Below are 24520 nucleotides of genomic sequence, written 5' to 3' on the forward strand. Positions count from 1 at the left end.
GTAAGGATGCAATTCAAGGGTGTAGTTGGATGGATTTATGACTGGCAAGTGTTAGTGCAAAATGCTGACTAAAGCTCAAGAAATATAGAGATCTGGAAGGATATGCTGTTGTCAACCTAGACAGTCATGCAAAAATCATTGCTTGACTGTAGCCAGTTTTTTCAAGTAGCTTCCCAAGTAGGTTTTAGCTTTGTAGGGTTTTTTTTAACTCTTCCTTTGTGACTGTGGCAGGGAAAATGCAGGCGAAGTGAAAGATTCAGTCTCTAGTGACCATCTGAATATCCATTTGAATAACCAGTTTAAGAAAACCGCATAATAAACAAACAAAAATAAAAATATATTTAAAAATTCCAGTTGATAAAGCTGGTATCTCACAATGGCAGATCCCATATCCCTTCTTCCAATGCTTCCTCAGGTAAGATGAAAAGCCACTTTCTCACAGATCCAGAATTGCTTTGTCAAACAGGAGTAGCTGGCATAAATATACTGTCCATATACAGAGGCACAGAAGATGTTGTCATATAATATAACCCTAGAAAATTGAAAGTTGCACCTTAATGATGTTCTGGTGACAGCATGTGATCTAAATCATATTTGTCATAAATCATATTGATTTGCCACTGGAATGTAGACTTATTTCCCCCTTGGAGCTATTTTATTTTTGCCAAGTGGTCCTTTTGAGTTTGGTGCATGTAACTGAGCTGTAGTTTGCCACCCCTGGTACTGTATACAGGGTATGAATTTGGAGCTTTATAGCAGATACTATTGTCTCCATGCTCCTTTGTCATTGCACATGTGACAAACATGGGGAAGTAAGAGGAAGCCCAAATGTAATATAATTTCCTGGGGCCCATCAGAAACAACCACATTAGCCCTAAGATACGAAGGCTTACCGGTTTGTTTCTTCTTTTGAAAAAGCTGTGCCATCCTCCCAGTACCAACCCCTCCTTTCAGGTACGTACGATAATCCAACCCAGTAAAAATGTGGATCATTCGGCAGAAAAACCTGTAGGAATGGGAGAATCATCACAATAATATTTTTTTAAAAGTCCCAAGTTCCTGTATCTTCCAGCTGTGAAAGTTCTGAAACCAAAGGCAAGAGCTATTTCAATAGGAGACCAGCATGTTGGCTATGCTTGCTCTCCATGAGGCATTGCTGACTGATTATAGGATCATTCAGATACTGCTGTTTGTTGTGCTGCCACAAGACCTGTGACACAAGATCTGTAAAAACGCTCTTTTTTTAAAAGAAAAAAAACCAAACAAACCAAACAAACCACAAAACCCAGCTTTAACTGGTCTGGCTTTAGGTATCTACACTGCCTCTAGATATCTGCTGTTTGGGTATGGATATGGGAGCATGTGTTAAGATCAAATTAGTCAGCAAAGATGTGACCAACAGTTCCAATGGAGCCTGAGAAGTGATTCCCCTCACCCAGTGGGATTGCCACTGAATTGGTCACATCTTGCACTGCTGTAATGGGGTCTGAGGAAGGAGGTCTGAAGTTGCAGACTGTTTACACTGTAGGTACCTGAGAATAGGTGAGATGAATCCCAGCCTAGAGGGCAGAGCCTGTTCCATAAATCCAGGCCTCTAACACCTTTAGAGATTTCCCAGCCTGCCTGAGGTCTTCACATGTGGCTGACAGAATTTACTGGGGAACTTTGCCTTTCTGAGTCATCATTTAAAAGTCAAAGAGAAAACCCGGGGGCACCTCCGATTGTCCTAGAAGCCTATGCTTAGATTTCTGAATAGTTTTTCTACAGCAATAAATTATCTGGAGGTTCTGAAGAGGCTTAGAGGTTCTCCAGCATCTTAGCCTGTTCAGGTCCCCCAGATACTCTACTGCTGCTTAGTACCATGTTCAGGGACTCATCCAAAATCCAAAATCCATAGCTGAGTTAAACTGGTCTGGCCTCAGCCTGGCTTCCGCTGCATACACCAAACATGGAAGAAAAAGCAAGCACCCAGACATCTGAAATCACACTATCCAGGGATTTATACAGCATACCAAAAGCATGAATTCAGCTTTGAAGGTGTGTTGTTTAGGTTTCTTCCAAGACTGTGAATCAGGATTATGACTTCAGTATGCTGATAAAATCAGTAATAAACCATTTATCTACTTTCTATTTTCATGGAATCATAGATTTTTCAGGGTTGGAAGGGACCTTTAAGATCATCTACTTCCAACCCCCCTGCCATGGGCAGGGACACCTCTCAATAGATCAGGTTGCTCAGAGCCCTGTCCAGCCTGGCCTTAAATACTTCCAGGGATGGGGCTTCCACCACCTCTCTGGGCAACCTGCTCCAGTGTCTTACCACCCTTATGGTGCAGGACTTCTTCCTAACTTCCAACCTAAATCTCCCCTCCTCTAGTTTGAATCAATTACAGCTAGTCCTATTACTACCTGACATCCTAAAAAGTTCCTCACCAGCTTTCTTGTAGCCCCCTTCAGATACCATAAGGTCTCCTTGGAGCCTTCTCCTCTCCAGGATGAACAACCCCAGCTCTCTCAGTCTGTCTTCATAGGAGAGGTGCTCCAGCCCTCTGATCATCCTTGTGGCCCTTCTCTGGCACATCCATGTCTCTCCTGTAATAGGTGCTGGATGCCATCCCTTCCCTCCAATGTGTCCACACAGCTTGGGGTCATCAGCTGAGGGTGCACTCAATACCACCGTCCATGTCACCAACAAAGATGTTAAACAGGACAGGCCCAAATGCTGATCCTTGAGGGACTCCACTTGTCACTGGCCTCCCCTTGGACATGGACCCGTTGACAGCCACTCTGTGGGTGCAGCCATCAAGCCAGTTCTTAATCCATTGAGTGGTCCATCCTTCACACCCATGTTTTAGCAGCTTGGAGACCAGGATCTCGTGTGGGACTGTGTTGAAGGCTTTGCTCAGGTCCAGGTAAATGATGTTGGTTGCTCCTACTTTGTCTATTGATGTTGTGACCTTTTCATAGAAGACCAATAGGTTTGTCAGACGTGATTTGCCCTTGGTGAAGCCGTGTCTATTATACCCAATCACCTCTCCATTATTCTTCTGCTGTGCCTCCAGAAGGATCTGCTCCATGATCTTACTGGGCACAGAGGTGAGACTGACCAGCCTATATTTCCCCGGATCTTCCTTCTTTCCCTTTTTGAAAATGGGGGTTATGTTTCCCCTTTTCCAGTCAGTGGAAAAGACTGACTGCCATGACTTTTGGAATGTAAAAGACAGTGGTACAGCAACCACATCTGCCAGTTCCCTCAGTACCTGTGTGTGTATCCCATTGAGTCCCCTGGACTTGTACACTTTCAGGTTCTTCAGGTGGTCACAAACCTGATCTTCACTTACAATTGTCAGTTCTTCCTTCCAGCCCCTGCCATTGTCTTCTGTGATTTCAGGAGTGTGGCTGGAGCCCTTGCCAGTGAAGCCTGAGGTAAAGAAGTCATTGAGAACCTCAGCCTTCTGCATATCGCTTGTCACTAGTTCACCTGTTTCCTTTCTGAGGGAGCCCACACATACCATAGTATGTAGAAATTTTTGCTATTCCCCTTGATCTCCCTGGCTATGTTTAGTTGTAACTGAGCTTTGGCTTTTCTAACCAGGTCTCTTGCTGCTCGGACAATTTCCTTTTATGTCCCCCATTTGAGATGTCCTTTCTTCCAATCCTTGTAAAGTTTTGGGTTTTTTTGTCTGATTTATGTCTCTACCCATCTCATTTTCACTTAAAAAAAATCTAAAAGGGCAGCCTTTGTGACTTAAAATAAGAACTAAGAATCCTCCATCTGAAACTAACTCAATCTAGAAAAAGGAAACATTTTCAGGGAAGCTTAGTCCTTTGAAAAATTTTATGTAGAAAGAAAATAAAAAGGATTTGATCCTTGTGTAAGTTAAATAGTTGCTGAAAAGAGATTTACAGACATGTGCATACAAAAAGAGAAAATATGGTTTTGAAAGGAAATCACAGATTTTTTGTTAGTCAGAATGCCCTCTCCCCAAAATTGGATAGACTAATTAAATTTACTAATTTCTTAAACCTTATTCAGTCATGTTAATTTAATTCTCTGCTGTCTCACCTTTATGCCACAATTAACACCACTCTGTGAGGTTTTGACTAAAGGTCAGAAAATAACCTTTTATAGTCACTTTGCACTGCAGCATGCAATGAGAGTACCATGGTGAATGGTTCACTCCCTAGATTTCACACATATGGGCATTTGATGCTGCGAGCCCTCAGTAACAAAACTTGCAGAAAGGGATAATGAAAGCATGCATTCTGAGTGCTGGGTCTGTACTACTACTGATAATACATGCTTTGTTGTCTCTGTGGAAACCTAAGCTCACTGAGGTATTTTATGCAATGGCTTATTCTATTTCTCAGAATCCATAATTTCAGTATTTCTCACGGCAACCAATTTAAAAAGTGTTGCATGTCGTGACAATCTGGTGATTTGCAGGAAGGCTGCTTGACCCATGAAAATGAAATACATACACTGTAATCAACTAGGCTTTCTTCTGCCTGCAAGATTGCTGGAAATTAAAACATGTGACATAAAGGAATACATGATATTAATATTGTACCATCTTTGCTGTGTCTTTTAGTACAAGAAGTGTGGAGTTTCTCGAGGAACAGAACTTCTGGCTTTGCTTCCATGTTTTCTTCTCCTTTGAAATGTAGAAGCAGCTGTCAGCTCCACCGGTCTGCCAGCTTGCTGGGCAGAGAGCACATTTTGTTTCTAGAAATTGGAGAGAGCATTATGCAGACACACTAGGAACGGAGGGGATTTAGCTACTGACTTGACTTGGAAAAGAAGACTAAGGGTAGCCAAGAATCAGCTGAGCAATTGACAAGTGAGTGACAAGTTGTTTTGCATTCTAATGTTCACAAATGCGTATCTCAAGTACTACCACAGTTAAAACCAGACTCTAGCAGATCAGATATTTTCCTTGTGATTTTATAGTCTCCCAGTCAATGGGCTGATTTGTATTTATGTAACAACCACATTTACCATTTTTCTCCTTCCCTTCAAAACACAGTGCTTCCCTCATTTCTTGCAGCTTCTTTCCTTCCTCAGGATCCTTGGAAACGTGAAAAGCTGAAAGGCATGAAAATGCTTATCAGAGAATTTAAAAAAAAATTATCTTCAATTGTAACTGTTATGAAAATTAAAAGCTTTAGGCTTTTTTTTTTTTTTTTTTTTTTTTTTTTTTTTTTGTCTACTTGATTTGCATTTCCACCATTGTGTGCACATGATCCTCATTTTCTTCACCAAGAGGGTTCTGCAGCACTGGAGAAGGCCATCTAGTGAGGTGAGCTTGTCTCTGCCCTTAAAGATTTTCAACAGGCATATGGACAAAACTACAGATGAGTTTATCTGGGGTTGGTGATAGTCCAGCTTCAAACGGTGGTGAGGAAAGGGTGGCTTCAAGACTGGAGATGTGAAGAATTCAAACTCCAGTTACCTTGAGTTCCCCAGGGATCAGTTCTGTGTCCAGTCCTGTTCAACATCTTTAACAATGATGTTGGTGATGGGACAGAGTGTCTTCTCAGCAAGTTTGCTGGAGACACAATTTGGGAGGACTGAGTGACACCCCAGAAGGCTGTGCTGCCATTCAGAGGGACCTAGACAGGCTAGAGGGTTGGGCAGGGAGAAATTTAATGAATTACAACAAGGGCAAGTGTTGCATCTGGGACGGAATCCCCAGTATCAGTATAGGTTGGAAACTGAGCTGCTGGAGAGCAGTGAAGGGGAAAGGGACCTGGGGGTGCTGGTGGATGGGAGGATGACCATGAGCCAGCAATGTGCCCTTGTGGCCAAGAAGTCCAGTGGTATCCTGGGGTGCATTAGAAGGGGGGTGGTTAGCAGGTCGAGAGAGGTTCTCCTCCCCCTCTGCTCTGCCCTGGTGAGGCCACATCTGGAATATTATGTCCAGTTCTGGGCCCCTCAGTTCCAGAAGGACAGGGAACTGATTGAGAGAGTCCAGTGCAGAGTGATCAAGATGAATAAGGGAGTGGAAAATGTCCCTTATGGGGAAAGGCTGAGAGGGCTGGGTCTGTTCAGCTTGGAGAAGAGGAGAATGAGGAGTGACCTTATTAATGTTTATAAATATGAAAAGGATGAGTGCCAGGAGGATGGAGCCAGGCTCTTCTCAGTTTGTCCTATGATAGGACAAGAGGCAGTGGTTATAAACTGGAGCATAGGTGGTTCCATATAGTTATTAGGAAGAATTTTTTCACTGTGAGGGTGACAGAGCACTGGCACAGGCTGCCCAGGGAGGTTGTGGAGTCTCCTTTCCTGGAGACATTCGAAGCCCATCTGGATGGGTTCCTGTGTGACCTCCTGTAGGTGAACCTGCTCTGGCAGGGGTGGGGTGGACTCAATGTTTCAAGGTCTCTTCAACCTCTGACTTTCTGTGATTTCTGTGAATTGCCTCTGAGTCAGCATTTCTGTGATGTCATGGACCACTTTGAGTGTTTGACTTTTTCAGCTGCTCCCCTCTTTCCGAAGAGAAGCTGGGGACTCTGTCCCTCCTGCCAAATGAAATGTGGCATCACCTTTGGCTGTTCATTGGAATGTTTCTATGTTTCTAATTACTGGGCAATTGCACCAGTCACAATGTTTTGATGCCAGGATTGCCCTCCCTGCAAAAAAGCTTGCAATGCAAGAAAAAGAGGGAACCGTAAATGAAATAATTTGGAAACAGTCACAAGCAGGCACTACTACCAAAATCAGAGATGCTCTTCTAGATGTAAAAACTTAGCAGTTCAGAAATGGGTTAGGGTCAGGGGTTAGGGTTAGTCAGCAGTTTGGGTCAGAGCAAAGGTTAGGGTTATTGTGACTAGGGTTGAAGATAGCCACTTGGTGTTAGAGCTACGGTTATAGTTATTTTTAGGATTAAGGTTAAGGTTAGATTTGGAGGTTGGGCTTATTCTTACCAGTGGGATTGGGTTAGGGTTATAGGTTATCTTTAATGCTAGGGTAGGGTTTGTATGGTTAGAGTTAGGGGGTTAGGGCTCGTGTTTAGTTTTAGGGTTTGGTTTGAGTTTACAGCTTAGGTGATTTATTTAGGCTTAAGGTTTAGGTAATAATTTAGGGCTTGGGTTAGGTTTAGATTAATGTTAAGGTGGACATTAGGATTTAGTCTTATGATTATGTTAGGGGTAGTGTAACTCACTTTTAGGATAACTATAAATAGAAATATAAGTGTTCATAAGTGATCTCTGCTGATGCTTGATGACTACTTGGGGACTACTGTGGGTTAAAGTGAGGATTTAGAGTCAGGGTGAGTCAGTGGTTAGGGTTAAGCTTAAGACTTTCACTAGGCTTAGTGAAACCATTAGCAGCTCAGGACACCACAGTACTTACAGAGGGCCAGCAGGGCTACCAACCCCATCAGCAGCACCAGGCACAATCCAAGAAACACAAAGGCCATTGGCCGCCATATAGAAGATGAGGCAGAGGCTCCTGCGACAAGCAGAAAATCCATTAATTAACAGAAAGAGCAGTTCTCCTCACCACACAGTGGTATTACCTCCTCTCTGACATCTCCACTTCACCTGTCCTGTCTGCAGAGGCTTTTTTTTCTTACTTCGTTTTTGCTATCATTGTTCTGCATTTCCTGCAGTCAGTTTGAGAAATATCTGTCCACTGATAATGTTTATTAGCTGAGGCTCTAGTGTTTTAGAATAAATCTTCTTCCCATGAAACAGGAAAATGCATTAGATTTTGCAGTTCTCAGGTACTGGAAATAATAAAAAGATCTCTAAGACTTCTCCACTTAAAAGAGAAAAATAATCACCTAGCTTTGGAAAATTATTTATGGAACTTGTGATTGGGTTTTCTAAATTATTGCAATGTTTGTTTAATTTGTGCATTTTTCTTCAACCTCTTTCACCAGATTTCCACCGTGTTTCACTGCCTAGTCAGGAATACAGTTCCCCAGAATTTTATAGTTGACTATCCCTCAGTTAAAATATTTTCTGTTATATATATATATAAATATAAATGTTCATTTTTCCTTTCTGAGGAGCAATGCTCTGCAATTTTCTGCAATACACTTTCATATCTATTTAGAGTGTTCAGGTTAATTTAAAGTTACAGACAACAAGTATTTTACTAAAGTCCAGTACATCAGAGCAAGCACCTCCAGGGAACAAACCTTTTATTAGGTGAGAAAAATCACCCTTCAGAGGTGACCAGAACTCCAGATAGACTTGGCAACTACAACTTACACAGCCAAAGTTAAGGGAGATGTCCCTAACCCTCAGTGGTTCAGGTAATTTGAAGAGACTATAGATGACACCACATTGGGTAGATGACAGATATGGGGTTTCCTTTCATTTCCTAGGACTTAAAACTCCTAGGAACGAACTGTAAGTGCAACAGTGTTTGGGCCCACTGCTGTTTACTATGCTCAGAAGTGATCTGGATGATGGAATCAAGTGTACCCTGGTGAAGCTTGGTGATGATACCAAACTGAGTGGTGTGGTAGACACTTAGGAAAGGGAGAGCCACCCTGCAGGATGACCTGGACAGGCTGGAAGGGTAAGCTAACAAGACCTTTATGAAGTTAAACAAGAACAAGTGTAAGGTCTTGCACATGGGCAAAAATAATCCAAGAGTGCAGAACAGACTGTGGTCTACCTAGCTGGAGAACAGCTCTGTGGAAAGGGACCTGGTTGTCCTGGTGGGCAACAAGCTCAACATGAGCAAATAGTGCTGCAATGGCAAAGAATCCAACAGGATACTGACTTGCATCAACAAGGGCATCAACAACAGAGAGAGAATTCATAACCCCACTCTACTCAGCACTTCTCAGGCCACGGCTGGAATTCTGGTCTGTGCTGTATGAAAAAGATGCAAGCAGTCTGGAGAAGGTCCAGAGAAGGGCTACAAAGATGATCAAGGGACTGGGAATCTTTCTGGATGAGGTAAGGCTGAGAGAATTGCCTTTGTTCAGCCTGGAGAAAAGAAGGCTCAGAGGGGACCTTGTAACCATGTTCCAGTATTTTAAGGGAGGCTACAATGGAGGTGGAGACCTCCTTTTTACAATGACTCACGTGTAAAAGATGAGCACTAATGTGTACAAGTTACTCCTGAGGATATTCTGATTGGACACAAGAGGAAATTTTTCCATAATAAGCTCAACAAAGGCAGATGTGAAGTCTGGCACCTGTAACAGTTTAAGTCCATGCACCAGTACAGGCAGGGGACTGACTGGCTAGAAAGCAGCTACGCTTCAGGGTCCTGGTGGAGAAGTTGAAAATATGCCCTTCTGGAAGAAAAAGCTGAGCAACACTGGGCAACATTGGCAAGAATGCAGCCAGCAGATCAAGAGAAGGATTATTCCACTCTACTCGACAGCCATGAAGCTGCATCTGTGGTACTGTGTCCCATGCTGAGCTTCCCCCATCACAGGAGGAGTCAGCCCACTGCAGTGTGGCAGAGGAAAGCTGAGCTGACCTGTAGAGAGGGTGAAGGACCTAGGCTTGTTTAGCCTAGGGAAGAGGAGGGTGAGGGAAGATCTAATTTCAATCCTTCACTACCTAAATGGCCTTTATGTACGAGCCAGTGTCTTCTCAGAGAGGCACAGCAAAAGAACACAACAGTCAAAAGCTGCATCAGGCAAACTTCCCGTTAGATGTGAAGAAAAAGATTTCTTCCTCATTCAGCACTGGAAGCAGTGTGGTCTCCATCCACGGAGGTTTCTAAAACCTCCAAAAGTGGACAAGGCCCTGAGCAACCTACTCAGACGTTAGACCTAGATCTTCCGAGCAAAAGATTGGAAAAAAAGAACTATAGAGGTCCCTCCCAAGCTAATTTGGTCATAAATCTATCTACTTGGAATGTTCTCTGTGCATATCAAAAAGCCATTTAAAAAGTTTTCTGAGCTAGCTGACCTGTTTCTTTCCAGAAAACTCTGCCCCTGGATCATACTACTTAATATTTTATTCTTGTTTTTCTGGTTGCTGCTTCTCAACAGCTTCTCCTCCATCCTCCTTGTTGAGTGGTAGTTCTCAGTGAATAGCCCTATTTTTTCCAGATAGGACAAGAGTGATGTTAGTTTAGGCTTTGTCTACTCTGCCCAACTTGCAAACAGCAGCAACGACATTAATTTCACACCTTAGCCACCTGGTGAATTTCTCAGATGAAGCAAATAATTTTTTTATGGTCTGAGGTGTTCTGCGAGCACCATGTACTACTTTAGTTAACAGGCAGATTTTTTATAGAAAATCTTTGAGTATAAACAAACAAAAATATACATTTCTCTTAGATGTTACATTCACCATTACGACTGATAATCAGGGCAACTTTCTACTCCCCATATGTGGGGAAATTGCTTCCATTTCCAAGGCCTTCATGATCTAATGTGATATTTTCCTCTCTTGAAGAGCTCTGCTGTAATAGATGAGTATTATCAAAATTTTAAAAAATCCATAGAAAAGTGGAATTTTTTTTCTATGTTGAAGTAAATGGAAAAAAAATAATTGGAGTAAATATAGGCTTCAGAAAAAATATAGTCTGTGACTAAAAACTATAGTGCAGAAAACTCCACAATTATGATCAATCTCTCTTCTTTTTCTATAAATATATATCTAGGAATATATTGTAAATTTTAGGAGGATTCTAAAGCAATAAACATGACCATGCAGATTCAAGTTATCCCCTGGTTTAGATAGAAAAGCTAATTTCCATCTGTACTTACTGTTTACTGTTACACAACTGTCTGGAGCTTTAAATACAGAACATTTGTTGCTGCTTGAATTTCCAGAAGTAACAACTGAAGCTGAGTGTCGTAAATTTAAAGCGGTGTAGCCTTCCTCATCCTCCATCTCCAGCTCATCACACTTCTTTCCTGCAATAGCACTACTTTGGGAGGAGACATTTCATCATCTCCAGTGAAACCACAAAGGAAGCTGGCTCTGTTCTGATTATGGTGTCATAGCAAAAGTAGCATATTGAAATCCTGTCAAGGATGTTTGTTTCTTCCTGAATGTGAATATTTTGGCTCCTAGCTTGAACCTGAGACTGTTACATTTAGCTATCCACTTGATCTGACTCTGTAAATATGGCAAATATCAGGATTTTCTACCTCCTTCCAATAGGCTACTGTAGAAACAGATGCTGTTTTGAGTTAAGGTAGGAAAAATATGATGTTCATCAGTGTAGAAATATAACACAACAGAAGCACAGAAAGTAATGGCTGCATTTCCATATATTGTTATGAAATAAATTAAAAATGGCATTACTTTACAAAACAAAATAATTAAAAATCACTGAAATAAGGGCTAGAAGGAGAAAAGCCGAGCTGGTCAGATAGTGAGGACAAGAGTTTGGCAGGTTTCATGTGTCCACTCAGCCTGTGTCCAAGAAAGACCAGACCACACTGAGGACCTCCACTATTATACTGTGCACAGAAGTCATTGTGCAGAAGTGACTTACTCATCCTCACTCTTCAGCTCTAGCTCTTAGCAGTGCCTTGCTCCAGTGCTGAGCTGTAGTTCTTAAACATCTGCTGTGATCAGCTCCTAATCTTTGACAAAGCACTTGCCCAGACATAATGATTCATGTGGTGGTGACTGGGTGAATCAGAAGGAAACTGCAAGAGAGAAATTTCTGTTGTAGCTATTCCTGTCCTTACATGTAAAGTGCGGAGTCTCCTGTTTGCAAAATATCGATAGAAGGGAAATGACTGGGCTAGTCTTTCTGCCTTGCTGTGAATATGATAGAATTTTTCGGAGCAGAAATACCTCTGACTTCATGTATTTCTTGGACTAAATTTTATCTGTATGCAAAGAGAAGGCATGAGCGAAAAGTTGGGAGTAAAGAGTGCTTACAGTCAGTTTTGTAGCAGACAGGCACACAAGTAGTAGCACGCACTATGTACTGATGGTGTAGCCATAATATTCTCATAAAACCTCATGCTAAATATGGTGTAAAAGCCCATGTCTGATAGGCTTGGAAATTGTATGTTGGCATCTTAGTGTAAAAAGGGCTTTTCTGAAGAAAACAGAATCAAGAATGCCTATGCTACTGTGTTTGGGTGAAGGTTTTCACAACAGTAACCTCTCCAGTCCCAGCAACAAATGTTCAAGCATGTAATGAATCTTCTTTAGGGAAACTTTTCTCCAACCTGGTTTCTCTTCTGGAGAGAAAACCAGAATTAAAATATTTTTATTGCATTATTTTTCTAGCTCAGAATTCAATAAGCAGTCTTCATTATATTACTTGGGGGCTTTTTTGAGTCACCTTTTAAAACAGATCCTGCTGCAAGAACAGAAGTAACAAAAGCATTATGAAGGAGCTTCACCATCATTCTAGCAAGGATCCAGGGCAGGCAAAACCTCGTTTTCCACACTAAAATGAAAAGAAAGGTAAACTAAGGCAGAAAGTTTGCGTTTACAGTTGAACACAGCCTGTGTATTATTGCATTAGGTAGGGTCTATGACTCAGGGAGGGATGAGGCAGGAGTGGAATTTAGACACACAGTGGGAAAGCACACTATTACACAGAACTGTGACTCTGAAAGGAGAAGCTCCTTCCAGTGGAAAAGGGGATGCAGTCAGGCAATGCAGCCTTAAGCCCGATATTGTTATTAAGTGACCAGGGGAAGTCCTTTGCCAGTTTCAACTTTGGTGAGTGAAGCTACTGGCTACAGCACTCTGAATGCCTGCAGTGCCTGCTTAAAAGCCATAGTAAGACATTGTGTATGTAGTTTTGTGGCTACTGTAAGAGTGGGAAGCTATCAATCTTAGCTCATGGTTGTCTTCAGCTGCAGAAACACCAAGGATTCATCCCTCTGCTCTTAGACATGTCTCATTAATGAAAAAGAATCTTAATAATATCTTTACACTTTCCTCACTCTCACTTCAATGTCAGAGTAAACATGATCAGAGTTGGTTTCTTTGTTTAATTTTTTTGGCAAATTGCAGCAAATCCCTTCATTATCAAGAAAAGTTGTGCCATGAATACAGTTCAGGGTAGATTCCACATTAGATTTCTTATTTCAGTGTCACTTGTATGAATGCTGAGAGACACTCTGGGAAGTGATCAGAGCTGTGTCTCCTCTGCAGGGCAGAACCACTCTGCATCTTCACCCCCAAAGAGAGGAACGACCAGGAGAGGAACTGAGAGATGGTTCCAGTAGAGATGTGAATAGTTAGTGCAATCCACTAAGGTTTGTGGAACATGAAATTAGTATTTGCAAATAATATCTATAATGTTCATGTTGGTGGTCAGAGCCTGCTGTGTAGTGCAAAGATTAGTGAGAAATCCCTTGAAGTGAATGACTAATGCTTTAGCAGCCCAGCTGCTACAGCAGTAGTAAAGGATCCACAAGAGATTATCTGGGATGCAATCCACAAAGAATACCCAAATCTCCTGAGGGCATGAAGCTATAAATCTGTGGACTTTTTTCTCAGATCAAAACACGATTATGTGTGGGACTGAGATATTTTTATTTCAACCTGACTGTCATTGTTCTGCAGAGATGTGGAGTGGGATGTTAATTGCTTGGGGTATTTTTACTATGGTTCGCTTTGTAGATCCTTGCCCAACACACTAAGTTAGTAGTATGGCATTCCAGGAAATATTCTAAAAATACATAAAAGGAGATTCTGTTCATGCCTCTGACTGAACCCTAGTGGAATTCTTGCAATAGATCACAAAAGTAGAAAATTTGAAGAGTAGAAATGAAGAGCAGAATTATTAAAAAAAAAAAGAGAGAGAGAAAAGGGAAAAAAAAGGAACTAACAGTGCCAGGATGAATTGTAGAGCACAGAAAAGAGCTAGATATTCATAGCTAAAGGATACCTTATCCTGTGAACACATGCATAGGTCCTTATAAGAGCTCCCTGTGCTCCATCGTGTGCAATATGATTATTGATACAGTTCAGGAACACCTTGGCCTGCCTTCTGAGGATAACTGTGTTTGTGTGTTGTATACTCCAGCCTAGCAGTGTATTAAAGCAGTCATACCAGTGATACCAACAAGATATCAGGAACAGCTCCTGAATCAAAGTGTTTAATTCTCATCACTTTTATTATATTACAACTGTACAGTTGTGAATTTACAAATGATATTAGGACTGTATCTATGGATGCTGGGAGAGGAGCAGGTTTTTTACATGCTTGCTTTGTCACTATGATTTTCTTCCCTGGCCATCATTTTTGGCCATTTTGTCCATCACTTGTGTTGGTTAAAACTAAGTAATCATTTGGAAATTCTGGATTTGGAATGACAGTCCTGGGTTGCTCCTTCAGCCATCCACCATGCCTGTTCCTGTAATACGAGGAGATTTTTACATATGTCTAGAAGAGAATGAAAACAGGGTGATAGGTGTGACCTGACATATTTAAAATCTTATGTGACAGTTCTGAAAAACAAAATACTAAATTCCAACCTTGCAGGACATCTTCTAGCTTCTCATAATCCTTTTGGTCTGCCAAACCAATCCTCCTGCCAGTGGTTGTTACCTCGCTGCAATAGGATGGCGGGCTTTTGACAGATATAGTTAAGCACTCCATCACATGATTTGCTACGTATGGTGGCATAATAAAAATATGCACACTGTTCGTGGCATCTTGCATTCCTTATCCTGAGAAAGGAAGATATTTACTGTTACATCTCACCTAATCTGAATCCTTGTCCTTTCCAAAAGGAGTCATCTTTTCAAGAATTACTTCTGTGACTTACACAAATAATATATACCCACAACAAAGAAATTAAGCATTTAGTGACATCATGCATCAACTGCTAGAAGGCTGAAAGTGCCAACAAGAACCCCCAGCAGTCTGTAAGGGTGGATGCTGAACCATTTCTTGTACCTGAGGGTAGGAAGTGCTAACTCCTAGGGACCGACCAGTGCCAGTGGCTGTTTCAACAGAATTGTTAAGAGGACAATAATAAAAACTGCCCAATAATGAAAATAAAAATTGGCACTCCAGGTTTGAAAGCAAGAAGAAAAATATATTTCTGAAGAAATATGTTACACTGAAGTGAAATGATTCTATTATATAGAGTCTATTATATAAAAATGAAAATGTTTAAAAACAAAAGCATGAAATTAAATACTTTTCCATTGAAGTTTTTCCATATGTCCTCACTGAAACAAGATGTGAAATACAAAAGAAACATACTATATTTATGGTAAATCTGAAAGTAAATTGTGGAAATAAGCTTCTGGGGTAATTTTTTTTTTGCCCAGTAATAGTGCCTAGAACACCCTCCAAGCAGTTCTGAATGAGGGCAAGAAAAATCTGAAATATAAAAGTGACACCTAGAGCACAGAGAAAGCTGCATAAAATTTGTCTGTTTAAGGTACCCCTTGTACCAGAGAACATGGGAGTTGCAAATGAGTGAGAATCAACTTTATATACTGCAGGAAATCTACCCACTTACATCGTCTTTTGATCTTCCCTAAGAGCTGTGTTGTCTGACCAATACCAGCCTCCTGGACCAGGTGTACATGTTAATCCAAGCCAGTATATACCAGAAGAAAGTCTTTTTGACAGTTCCTCCTACACACAGTAAGCAAAATTCAAAACAGATATTCAGGAAGACAGTAGAATTAAATATAATAAATATTTAGGCTCAGAAGTTGAAATAATTGATGGAAATTTCTTACAGAACATAAAAACCCACAAATTGTTAATCTATCAGGAAGTTTTGCTCTTAAAGGAAGAGCCTAGTATCAGGAGAAAGGAGAAATGATAGTAGAGGTGATTTTAGTTGGAGAGAAGATACATTTATAGCTGTGAAGAGCAATTTTACCCTCATCAACCTAATTTAAACTCTCTGTGAAACACTGGGTTGTTCTTTCTCCTTTAGTCATGAATATTCTTCTGCTTTTACTCTGTCCTTAGCATTTGCCAACAGCAAAATAGAAGGCTCTGCATGGAGCCGTTGGGTTTGATCTGTTGAACCTTCTCAGGCTCTAGCATAATTTACTTATTCCCAAAAGCTGGACCATGAGCAAGTAGAGGAGGTCTTAAAGCTAAGCATTTAGCTGTATCCTGTTCTTAAAAAATACTCTGAGGCAAAAATATAAACAATCCTGTCTGTCTCACTGATGCTTGAGGCGATTCTCTGAAGATTTTAATTCATTTTTTTCTGTTCTTCTCCTCATTCCTTCACTTATCGCCACTCTCAGCTCACTTCCCATTTTCTGTTTTGACTCATACCTCTCAATGCCGTGGCTAAGACAGATACCACAGACTGTACTTCACAATCTTTTCTGTTACCAGTTTGGAATGGTGAGAATACAGCTTCTACCCTTTCCTGCAGGGATAAACATTATGGCCTGCAGCTCAGTGAGAGGGGAACTGGCATTTGTCAAGTGCTGTGGAGCAGGTAGGTGCAGTTCTGACTGCTCGCTCTTTGGACATCTTTTCTGTGTTCAGTCTTCCAATGTGTCTGCTGGTATCCAGAGACAAAAGCATTATTTCACTCTGTACCTGGCATTTTCTCTTCCCACCTCATATTTTTTTGTTCCATTTAATGAAAGATTAGGTCAGGTCTTAGGAACTCACTGCCAAGGGTTTTAGTTTTGGTTGAAAAGATGAGACCAACATTTGCAGAAAGCCAAAATGGGGAGGACTATGGCATGCCTAAAGGGAGATGAGGTTTTCACACTAATACCTTACCAAATCTTTGTATGGATCTGTAATACACATTAAATTAATGAAATCATTGCCTGTGACAGAACAACCATGAACTTGCTTTCACCAGTCATCCCAGTAAGTAGCCAGCCATGGCAAGCAGAGGTAAGGTGGGCTGTCTCCAACTACCAGCTGCTTGAAGGCAAGCACATTGTTTGGTGATGACCAGTTCTATGTCTTAGCCCTACCCAGGACAACCTAGTCACTGTACAAAAACTGCTGCCCACAGTGCCATTTAAGAAAATAATGTGTGAATTGAGTAGCTGATAGGATGCATGAACTTCCCCCATGACAAACAGAGTAAGAAATCAGTCCATACCGGCATTGTTGCCTCTTTTGTCAGAAGAAGAGTAGAGTTTCGTGAGGCACAAAACTTGTGACTCAGTTCCCATGACTTCATTCTGTTCGCATAGTAGTAACATGTATCACCACCATACCAAATCCAGTTTGCAGGGCAGAGTACACAATTCTGGCCTGGAAAAGCAAAACCATCACCCTGTTTCTGCTTCTCTGTTGGCCTGGGATGACAAGATCCATAGGGACTGAGGATGTTTGTTGTCCTACATCAGCTAAAATACTGCTGTGGTCCCAGAAGGTTCAGGTAATGAAAAAGAGGAAAACTAAATCTTGCCCCTGTCTCTCCCATTCCTTTAGCATTGGGAGGAGGTTCTGGTGTTGCAAATGGGATTTGTTTTGCCTACTTTTATTAGTCTGCAAAGGTAAACTCACCTGAATTCCCATTTTAGTCCACAGACAGAAGTAAGTAAGTCTCACTAATGCTTTTTCTGTCATTTCATGTGTGTTTCTTGAGAGGAAATAGACTGTATCCTTGCAATGCTAATTTCTCTTCATCGACTAAAAGGGTGACAATTATCTGATCTATAGAATAGTGTCTGGACATATGAAATCCAGTTTCCCAAGATCCTTTAGCCCAATGCCCTTACTCCGCAGACTATAATTTCTGAGAATACTCTGTCTGGTTTATTGCCAAATGCCATTTAAATAACTGAGCTGTGACAAAGTGATTGCAGAAACAGTCCTGCACTGGACACAGTCAGGAGGCAGGGAAGCAAACAAAGAATAAATTCTCAGACTGGTTTAGCCATGTTTTACCACATGTCACTCTGACTTTAGGAGATTCCTGTGTTGCTTGCACACTGTCCTATATAGGGGCTGCTGTTCACATAGAGTGAAACAGACATCATTGTAAAATTGCCTATTAGATGTGGATGACCATCTTATAGAGATCCATGAACTAGTGCTGATGGGAACTGGCATGTCCAGAAGGCATCCCACAGAACTATTTTCTTACTGAAATTAAATCCTGACACCCTGGTACCCCTGCCAGGCCCTATGCCAGTGCACCTATGTCCAGGCTAGGCACCTCTCTCCAGGTGCTGGATGAGGCAGACAAGCTGACTGCCTACTTTCTAGGTATTCATATCTGAGAAGACACAGGATCACTTGAGGACACAGACCTGAGCAGACACAGAAGGCAATCTCATTTTCTTCCCTGCCATACTGAAAAATAAGCTCTTATCAAAACTTTTTAATTTACCATTATTTTTGAGGTTTTCCTCTCTTTCCAAACACAGCTGATTTCCTATTGCTTGCAGCATATTTGAGAAATTTGCATGCAGTTCATTCTTTGTCATGTTGAGGTTTCTAAGCTGTGTCCTGTAGTCATTGTGAATCTGGAAAACTGAAATTCACAATAAGGCATTTTCCATTGCTGTCCTTTAGAAAGGGTGGGGCACAGATAGAGAATGACTTAGAAGATCATTTGGGATAGATAAATAAACAAACCATTTGGGATAAATGTTATTTCTCCATGAACAGCTGCATGTAATGACTGCTGAGATGGAAAACATTTGCAAAGTGGATTTCTTACTAATTGGCTGTGACTGATCAACAAAATTAAAGTGTCATTTTATTTCCATTGTGAATATTGCTCTCATATGGGTTTCCAGGCTTTGTTTTTTCTTAAAAATGGGAACTTCAGTGGAATTTTTGTGGATGGGAGGTAACGGGCACAGCTGGTTTACTGTGACACAAAGCTTTTCCCTTCCCCTCAGATCCAACACTGTCAAAGTGGAACTCACTCCCTTTTAAGTCAGTACATCATGTTTGAGGATAAAGTCTTGGTAGACCAGACAATGGCAGCCAGAGCAAGCAGTAAATCTACTTTAGCCCTTCACAGGTTTCTTCTATGCCGCTCATTTTTAGCGTGACCACATCTAGAAGAGGAAAACAATATGGCAAGAGAAAATACCACATTTGCCTGGTTGCCTGTTCCTAGCTGAATCAGAATTTCCACCTGAAGGAGATATCAGCCTCATGCTATTCATTAGCCTGAGCCTCCCAACAAACAGAAATGCATTAATACTTACATAAAACTGCAAGGGTCACCAGTGTTATCAGCAATACCAGGCACAGTGTGCAGAAAATCAGGACTACTGGCTGGCAAGAGCAAGATGAAGTGCAAGGGCCTGGATGGATGAAATGGATGCACGATAAAAAGGTGAACAAGTTAAACCACAGCTACCTTTGTGGTGAATTGGTCAATAAATAATAGCTTTTACTTTATAGTTGTATATTCCCACCAAAGGGTCTCTGCACACAGGAAAAAATGCCCCACCAAAAGTAATACAGAGAGCCCACAACAGCTCAGTGGACAGCCTTTTTGTTTTTGAAGACCATAAACTGTGGTAAGAAAGATACTGAGAAAGGAAGATATTGCAAGATCGAAGAAACTGATTGCTGAAAACTGAAAACAAATATGCACTATAAGACAGTGATAATTTGTGATGTGTGGCACATATCTGTGGTAAACTGATTAATTTGATTGCTATATTTAAGTCTGATACTTCATGGTAGTTTGAGATTTCTAGCTAGAAATTCACAGAGGATTTTTCTGTAATAAGCCTAGGTACAGAAATAAATGAGAAGGAAAATTAACGGAACTGAGAGTGAATTGCTGAAAGAAGAAAAACGAAAATTTTGCATGCCAAGCTGAAGGAACAGGAAATGAAACTGCAGTGTGCCTCTCCTGCAGATTATTTGTGGTCAGCTTCTGTAGTGAAGTAATGCTGAGAAGAATGTTGTACAAGACCTCACTCTTTAGGAACTGAAGTTGATGAATATTTAGACGAAAGAAGATGGAGCAATGGATGCTGTCTTGAACTGGGACACAGATCACTGCTGGTTTAACTGGTGGAGCTTCATTTGGTCTCTCCTCACCCAGTCCTCAAGGTTCTCAAGGTTCCTCTGCTTTGAAGCTCTGCCATTTGGTAGCATCACCCACAGTCCCTGGTTTTGTATCATTATAAATTTGTTAATTCTGTGTAATTTTCCAGATTGATGATGAAGACGGAAAAAAATGTTCACTCAGTACCAGCCCCTGAGGGCCTTCTGAGGGGTTCTGCCATTACTTACTTTGAGCATGGTAGTCCTGCCACTTTTAAATCCACCTAAGAGTCCACCACCCAACTCATTACCTTGTACAACTTTAAAATAATAGTAATGGAAGAGACACTGACAAAAGGCTTGCTAAATATATATTACATGTGCCATTCTCTCTGCATCTGCATTTCATCACTGCATGCAACCTCAGCTTAAGGAAGTGCTTTAACAGCTTGGTATTTGTGTAAAAGAGAAACACCCAAATGCAACAGGAAAAGAGAACATCTCTTTCCTGCATTATTTTCCGAAGTCTGATCTTTCAGGCATATGACAGATACAATCTTAGATAAAACTGCACAGGAGAATCACATACTGTATCAATCTTAGCAAGACTAAAGGATGCATTCATTGACTGCTGAGACACGTATATTTTTAAGGTCAAAGTGCTTCTGTACTTGCTCTGAAGCTGTGTAAATGCCTGAAGAACTTCAGCAGCGTAACTTTGACTCCCTAAGGTAGGCTGCCAAATAGACTCGTAAGAGCAATAAATTGTACCTACCTCTATGAAGGCACACAACCCCAAGCTGAAGAACAAAAGCATTATAGTTCATACTTCATGGAGCTTTTAGATGAGACAAGACAAAGATTTTTGTGGTTTGAAAGTGAGATTTCATAAACATATACAAAATATTCTCTGGGCAGCAATATCAATCACACAAGCAATCATCAATGCACAAGCAGCATTTTTAGCTTTGGCTGCTTTGATTAAAGTATTGTCTCAAATGTTTATGTAGTAATGGCTCTCTTTATTGTGCTTTGTATCCTCTCACAGCCTCTGCTACATCTTACACAGCTGAAGGGGACTTGGGCTGGATCCCCACTCCTGTCCAATCCATTCATGGTGCTAGAATGAATATATTTATTAATTTGTGTTGTTTCAATTTGATGTTTGTGAAATAAGGTATTATGTCCATTCAGAATGAAGCTTTCTCATCACAAAATATGCATTTTCTAATATGGGACATAGTAGCAAGACACATGGAGTCGTATGAAGGTACTGGCGCCATTGGATGTGATAGGGAAAGAAGCCTAGAGCTTAAAACAAAGACAGTTCAGATTATTTTTTTTTTATCCCTTAAATTATACTTTGGCAGTGCTCAAAACCATAACATAACAACGTTCAAAAATCATAATGACTTTTGAAAGCACTGCTCTTTGATACAGAACTCTCCAGAGAGAATTCTTCTTTTAATCAGAAAGAATAAGTTGTCCTTGTGTTTATAAGCCTATGTTCCAGAGCCTGACAACACAAATAACTAGCACTTTCTAGGTTCTTTATTTCCATGAGCTGCATCGCTCAAATCTAGAACTTATCTCTACAGGTACTATTAAGCAATTTAACACAAACTGAGAAAAATTAATTTTAGGATTTAAAATGCACCTTAAAAATGCATTCAGTTCTTTAATAGATACAATAATTTCAAAGGTCAGTGCCTTCATTCAGTCTTGAACTTCAGAAGTCAGATAAAGTGAGTCAGTTAAAGGTAGTTCAGGTCTAAACTTGAATGCCAATGCATTTTAAAAATAAATGGAAACAAACCACTTTAAAATTAGCTCAAGTTAAGACTTTTGAATTTAGACAATAGAAGCTTAGTATAACTCTCAGTAATATTTCCATGAAATAAAATCACCATTTCAGTTATACCTTCTAAACTCTAGAAAGTTCAGGCAGAAATCACAGCAATAAAACCCAGGACATACTTATAACAAGTACAACATTGCTGAGAGTAAGAAAGCCCCCTAGGCATATAATAAAAAGTATTTCCTGTCCCATCTACTTTAGCAAGAAGCAATCACAAAAGCTTCATAGATAATATACCTTTTTCCTTTGAATCTTCAGGCTCTGTGGTATTACCCAGCTCAAGGCTGTTGCCAAATTTCAGATCGGCATATGTTACTTCCTCTGTCATAGCTGTAAAAAAGCATCAGAAAAAAAATGTAGAAGAAGATGTAGCATTTGCAGTAAGTAATCTTTGGAGAAAACCTAATCCTTTGAGGGATTTCTTTCTGTATTGGCAGACAGAAATGAAGCAGCACAGATATCAAGATACATCTGCGCTGTCACTGGAGTGTTCCTCCCTCGGTTGTTGCTACAGTCTCTAGACCTCACTTCTACCTCACTTCTGCCTCTATGTCCGAGCTTCTCCCTTCTGTTCCCAGTATCATGTGTATCCTTCTTCCATTACTGAAGAAAAGGCAACCACTTTTGTATAACTTTTCTCTTTTCATTAAAACTCTTCTTTGGATAGATGTTTAATTCCTGATTATACCGTGTTCAGTCATGAAACACAGAATTAAATAAAAAGTTTCACAACTTTGAGGCTGTCCTTTTGTGTGTTTAGCAGATTTGTGAACCCACTTCAGTTTCTGTTTCCTGACAGCATGTGCTGAAACCAAACCATAAGGTGGACCTGCACCTTAATTGTGCTCTCAGCCAAAAGAAGAAAGCATTTTGCTCAAGGCTGGTACCTCAGAAAGGATATGTCAGGGTATTGGCTCTTGCTTTCTATGTCACCTTCCCAAAGTGATTGTTTGGCCTGAGAGCTCTAAGTCACCAGATTAGGAGGACTTTTAAAATAAAGGCTACATATCAGAAGATGCTTTCTTCCATGCAGCTTTCTGGAATTATTGTTTTATTTCCATATCTGGAAAATTTTTCTTTATTCTTCATTTCTTCTCCAGATCTGCGACCTGAGGAAAAGCAAAAAACAACAACACTCAGATTTTGAGACTGAACAGTGAAGTGAGTCATCAAGAAAATAAATTTCACACAGTTGTTTAATCTACTTTTCTCTGAGGTGAACAAATAATCCTACAGAGGAAATGAAAGAGGAAGATCTGGTTAACTAAGGAGGGAATACATGTTTCATCACTGTCTTGGTTTGGTCCAGGATAGAACTGACTTTCTGTCTTGTAATTTTGCTTCCAGCTAAATGTCTTCTAAGTAGCTGTACTCGCTGAAATTAACAGCAAGCTTCTCAGTCAGTCTCTGCTTCTAAGACTGATAACACTCCGTGTTCATACTTAAAGCTAGAGAATGTTATGCAGAACCAAGGCCACTGCTCGGTTCTGGGGAACATCTTACACTCCAGAAAGAAAGGGAGCAAAGGGCTCACACCAGCAACCCTCCTTCAGGGAGGAGTGGACAAGACAGGTGACCAAAATTGAACAAATTAAATATTACACCCCATATGCTTTCTATTTGAGGGGTCATGAGGTTCAAGCCTTTTCTTTCTTCTTCTGCATCCTGGGAGGATTCCATCCATTCCTCTGCCTGTGGTCCTGATCTGTGCCCTCCTGAATCTCTGTGTTCCTCCCTCCAGCTCCTGAATTCTGCTGACTCCATGAACTCATCCTTGGACCTTTCCAGAGCTGCCCTGCAGCCTTAGTGGTGACATGGGCATTACTGGGGGGAGGAGGGGAGGAACATAGTATTGGGTTTTTGTGTATATATTTAAAAATCTTTCTTTTTTAATCATTACTGTTTCACTAAAGTTGTGTAGTTTAGTTTCCAACCCATAAGTCCCTCTCCCTTATCCTTTCTCCTTTCTTTATAATGGTGGGGAGGGGGATTAACAGAAAGCATCTGTCATTTAGTTAATTTCAGGCGTAGTGTTAAATAGTGGCAATCAATGAGAAGTTTGCCACCTGCTCTACTGGGGTGTACCTCCCATAAACCTATTCAATCATTGAATTTCTCTGAAGAACAGCAATTTGTTATCGTGGTAGGGCAGTGCTTTGCTGAACTATTGGTATTTCTGAAAAATTTCCTATGGCCAATTTAGCATGTAATAAAGTTTCTAAATGGCATAACTGGGATCATGAGACAAGATTTTCTAGACCAAGAGCTAAATTCAGTTGATGACAAAATGTCAGTGATTCTACCTGGAGTAGAAAGGCAGACAGTCATGATTCTTAATGAAAAGAGGATTAGGAGAATACATAATCTATGGAGTTTTATTCCCCTCTTCATTTTTAAGGCTTCCACAGTTTTGAAACCTTCAATGTGCATGATAAAAGCAGGTTGTCTGGAATTTATGGTTCAATTTGTGTAATTCAGCAAAATTATAAATGGAACATAAATACATTGCACATGCACATCATCATATGAGTGATTAATGTTAATGGGCTTACATACACTATTCTACCTTGTGTTAGAACTGCAAAGCGTTCTAAAAACGATCAGGAACATAAACAAATCTTCCTCAGAACTTCTGGGACTGTCCTTTCTTCATTTCTTAACTGATCCTTAAGAGAGAGTGAGAATATTTCTGACTGTTTGAAGTATTAAAATATGGCATAAGTATGAGAATTTAAAGGTTTGATATAATCAGCTGACTAGAAGAAACAATAAGTCCATCTGCTGAAAATTACTGTGAAAGCTGGTCATAGGATATATGCAGATCA

The 24520-nt window shown here is 40.6% G+C and overlaps 1 protein-coding gene across 3 annotated transcripts; it reads right to left on the minus strand.

Annotated features, from left to right (window-relative positions):
* Positions 1–313: 313 nt before the first annotated feature.
* On the minus strand, positions 314–23119 carry LOC139804548 (natural killer cells antigen CD94-like). Of its 3 annotated transcripts, XM_071761899.1 has the most exons (7): positions 21933–23119; positions 19042–19140; positions 18210–18353; positions 16971–17125; positions 15393–15511; positions 14395–14589; positions 12892–14302 (listed from the first exon to the last, which is right to left on the minus strand). In XM_071761899.1, exons 1-6 carry the CDS (start codon positions 22021–22023, stop codon positions 14418–14420), a joined length of 780 nt encoding a protein of 259 aa, XP_071618000.1. In that variant the 5' UTR covers positions 22024–23119; the 3' UTR covers positions 12892–14302; positions 14395–14417. The 3 variants fall into 3 exon arrangements, with proteins under 3 accessions (XP_071618014.1, XP_071618004.1, XP_071618000.1); XM_071761913.1 differs by lacking the exons at positions 12892–14302; positions 14395–14589; positions 15393–15511; ... (1 more) ...; positions 18210–18353; positions 19042–19140 and adding exons at positions 314–532; positions 894–1006; positions 4572–4726; positions 5000–5086; positions 7358–7456 and having other exon boundaries at positions 21933–23090; XM_071761903.1 differs by lacking the exons at positions 12892–14302; positions 14395–14589; positions 15393–15511; ... (2 more) ...; positions 19042–19140; positions 21933–23119 and adding exons at positions 314–532; positions 894–1006; positions 4572–4726; ... (1 more) ...; positions 7358–7456; positions 10698–10962.
* Between the last annotated feature and the right edge of the window lie 1401 nt (positions 23120–24520).

This window comes from Heliangelus exortis, chromosome 1, assembly GCF_036169615.1.
Source record: "Heliangelus exortis chromosome 1, bHelExo1.hap1, whole genome shotgun sequence".
Lineage (NCBI taxonomy): Eukaryota > Metazoa > Chordata > Aves > Apodiformes > Trochilidae > Heliangelus > Heliangelus exortis.

What these genes read in the sequence shown, in the direction of transcription:
- LOC139804548 (XM_071761899.1), bottom strand. Translation starts at nt 22,023, where the DNA reads ATGACAGAGGAAGTAACATATGCCGATCTGAAATTTGGCAACAGCCTT. An exon ending in TGAAGATTCAAAGGAAAAAG is followed by an intron (nt 19,141 to 21,932) that starts GTATATTATCTA and finishes TCATCCATCCAG; the next exon opens with GCCCTTGCACTTCATCTTGC. An exon ending in AGGGAAGATCAAAAGACGAT is followed by an intron (nt 14,590 to 15,392) that starts GTAAGTGGGTAG and finishes TTCCTTTCTCAG; the next exon opens with GATAAGGAATGCAAGATGCC.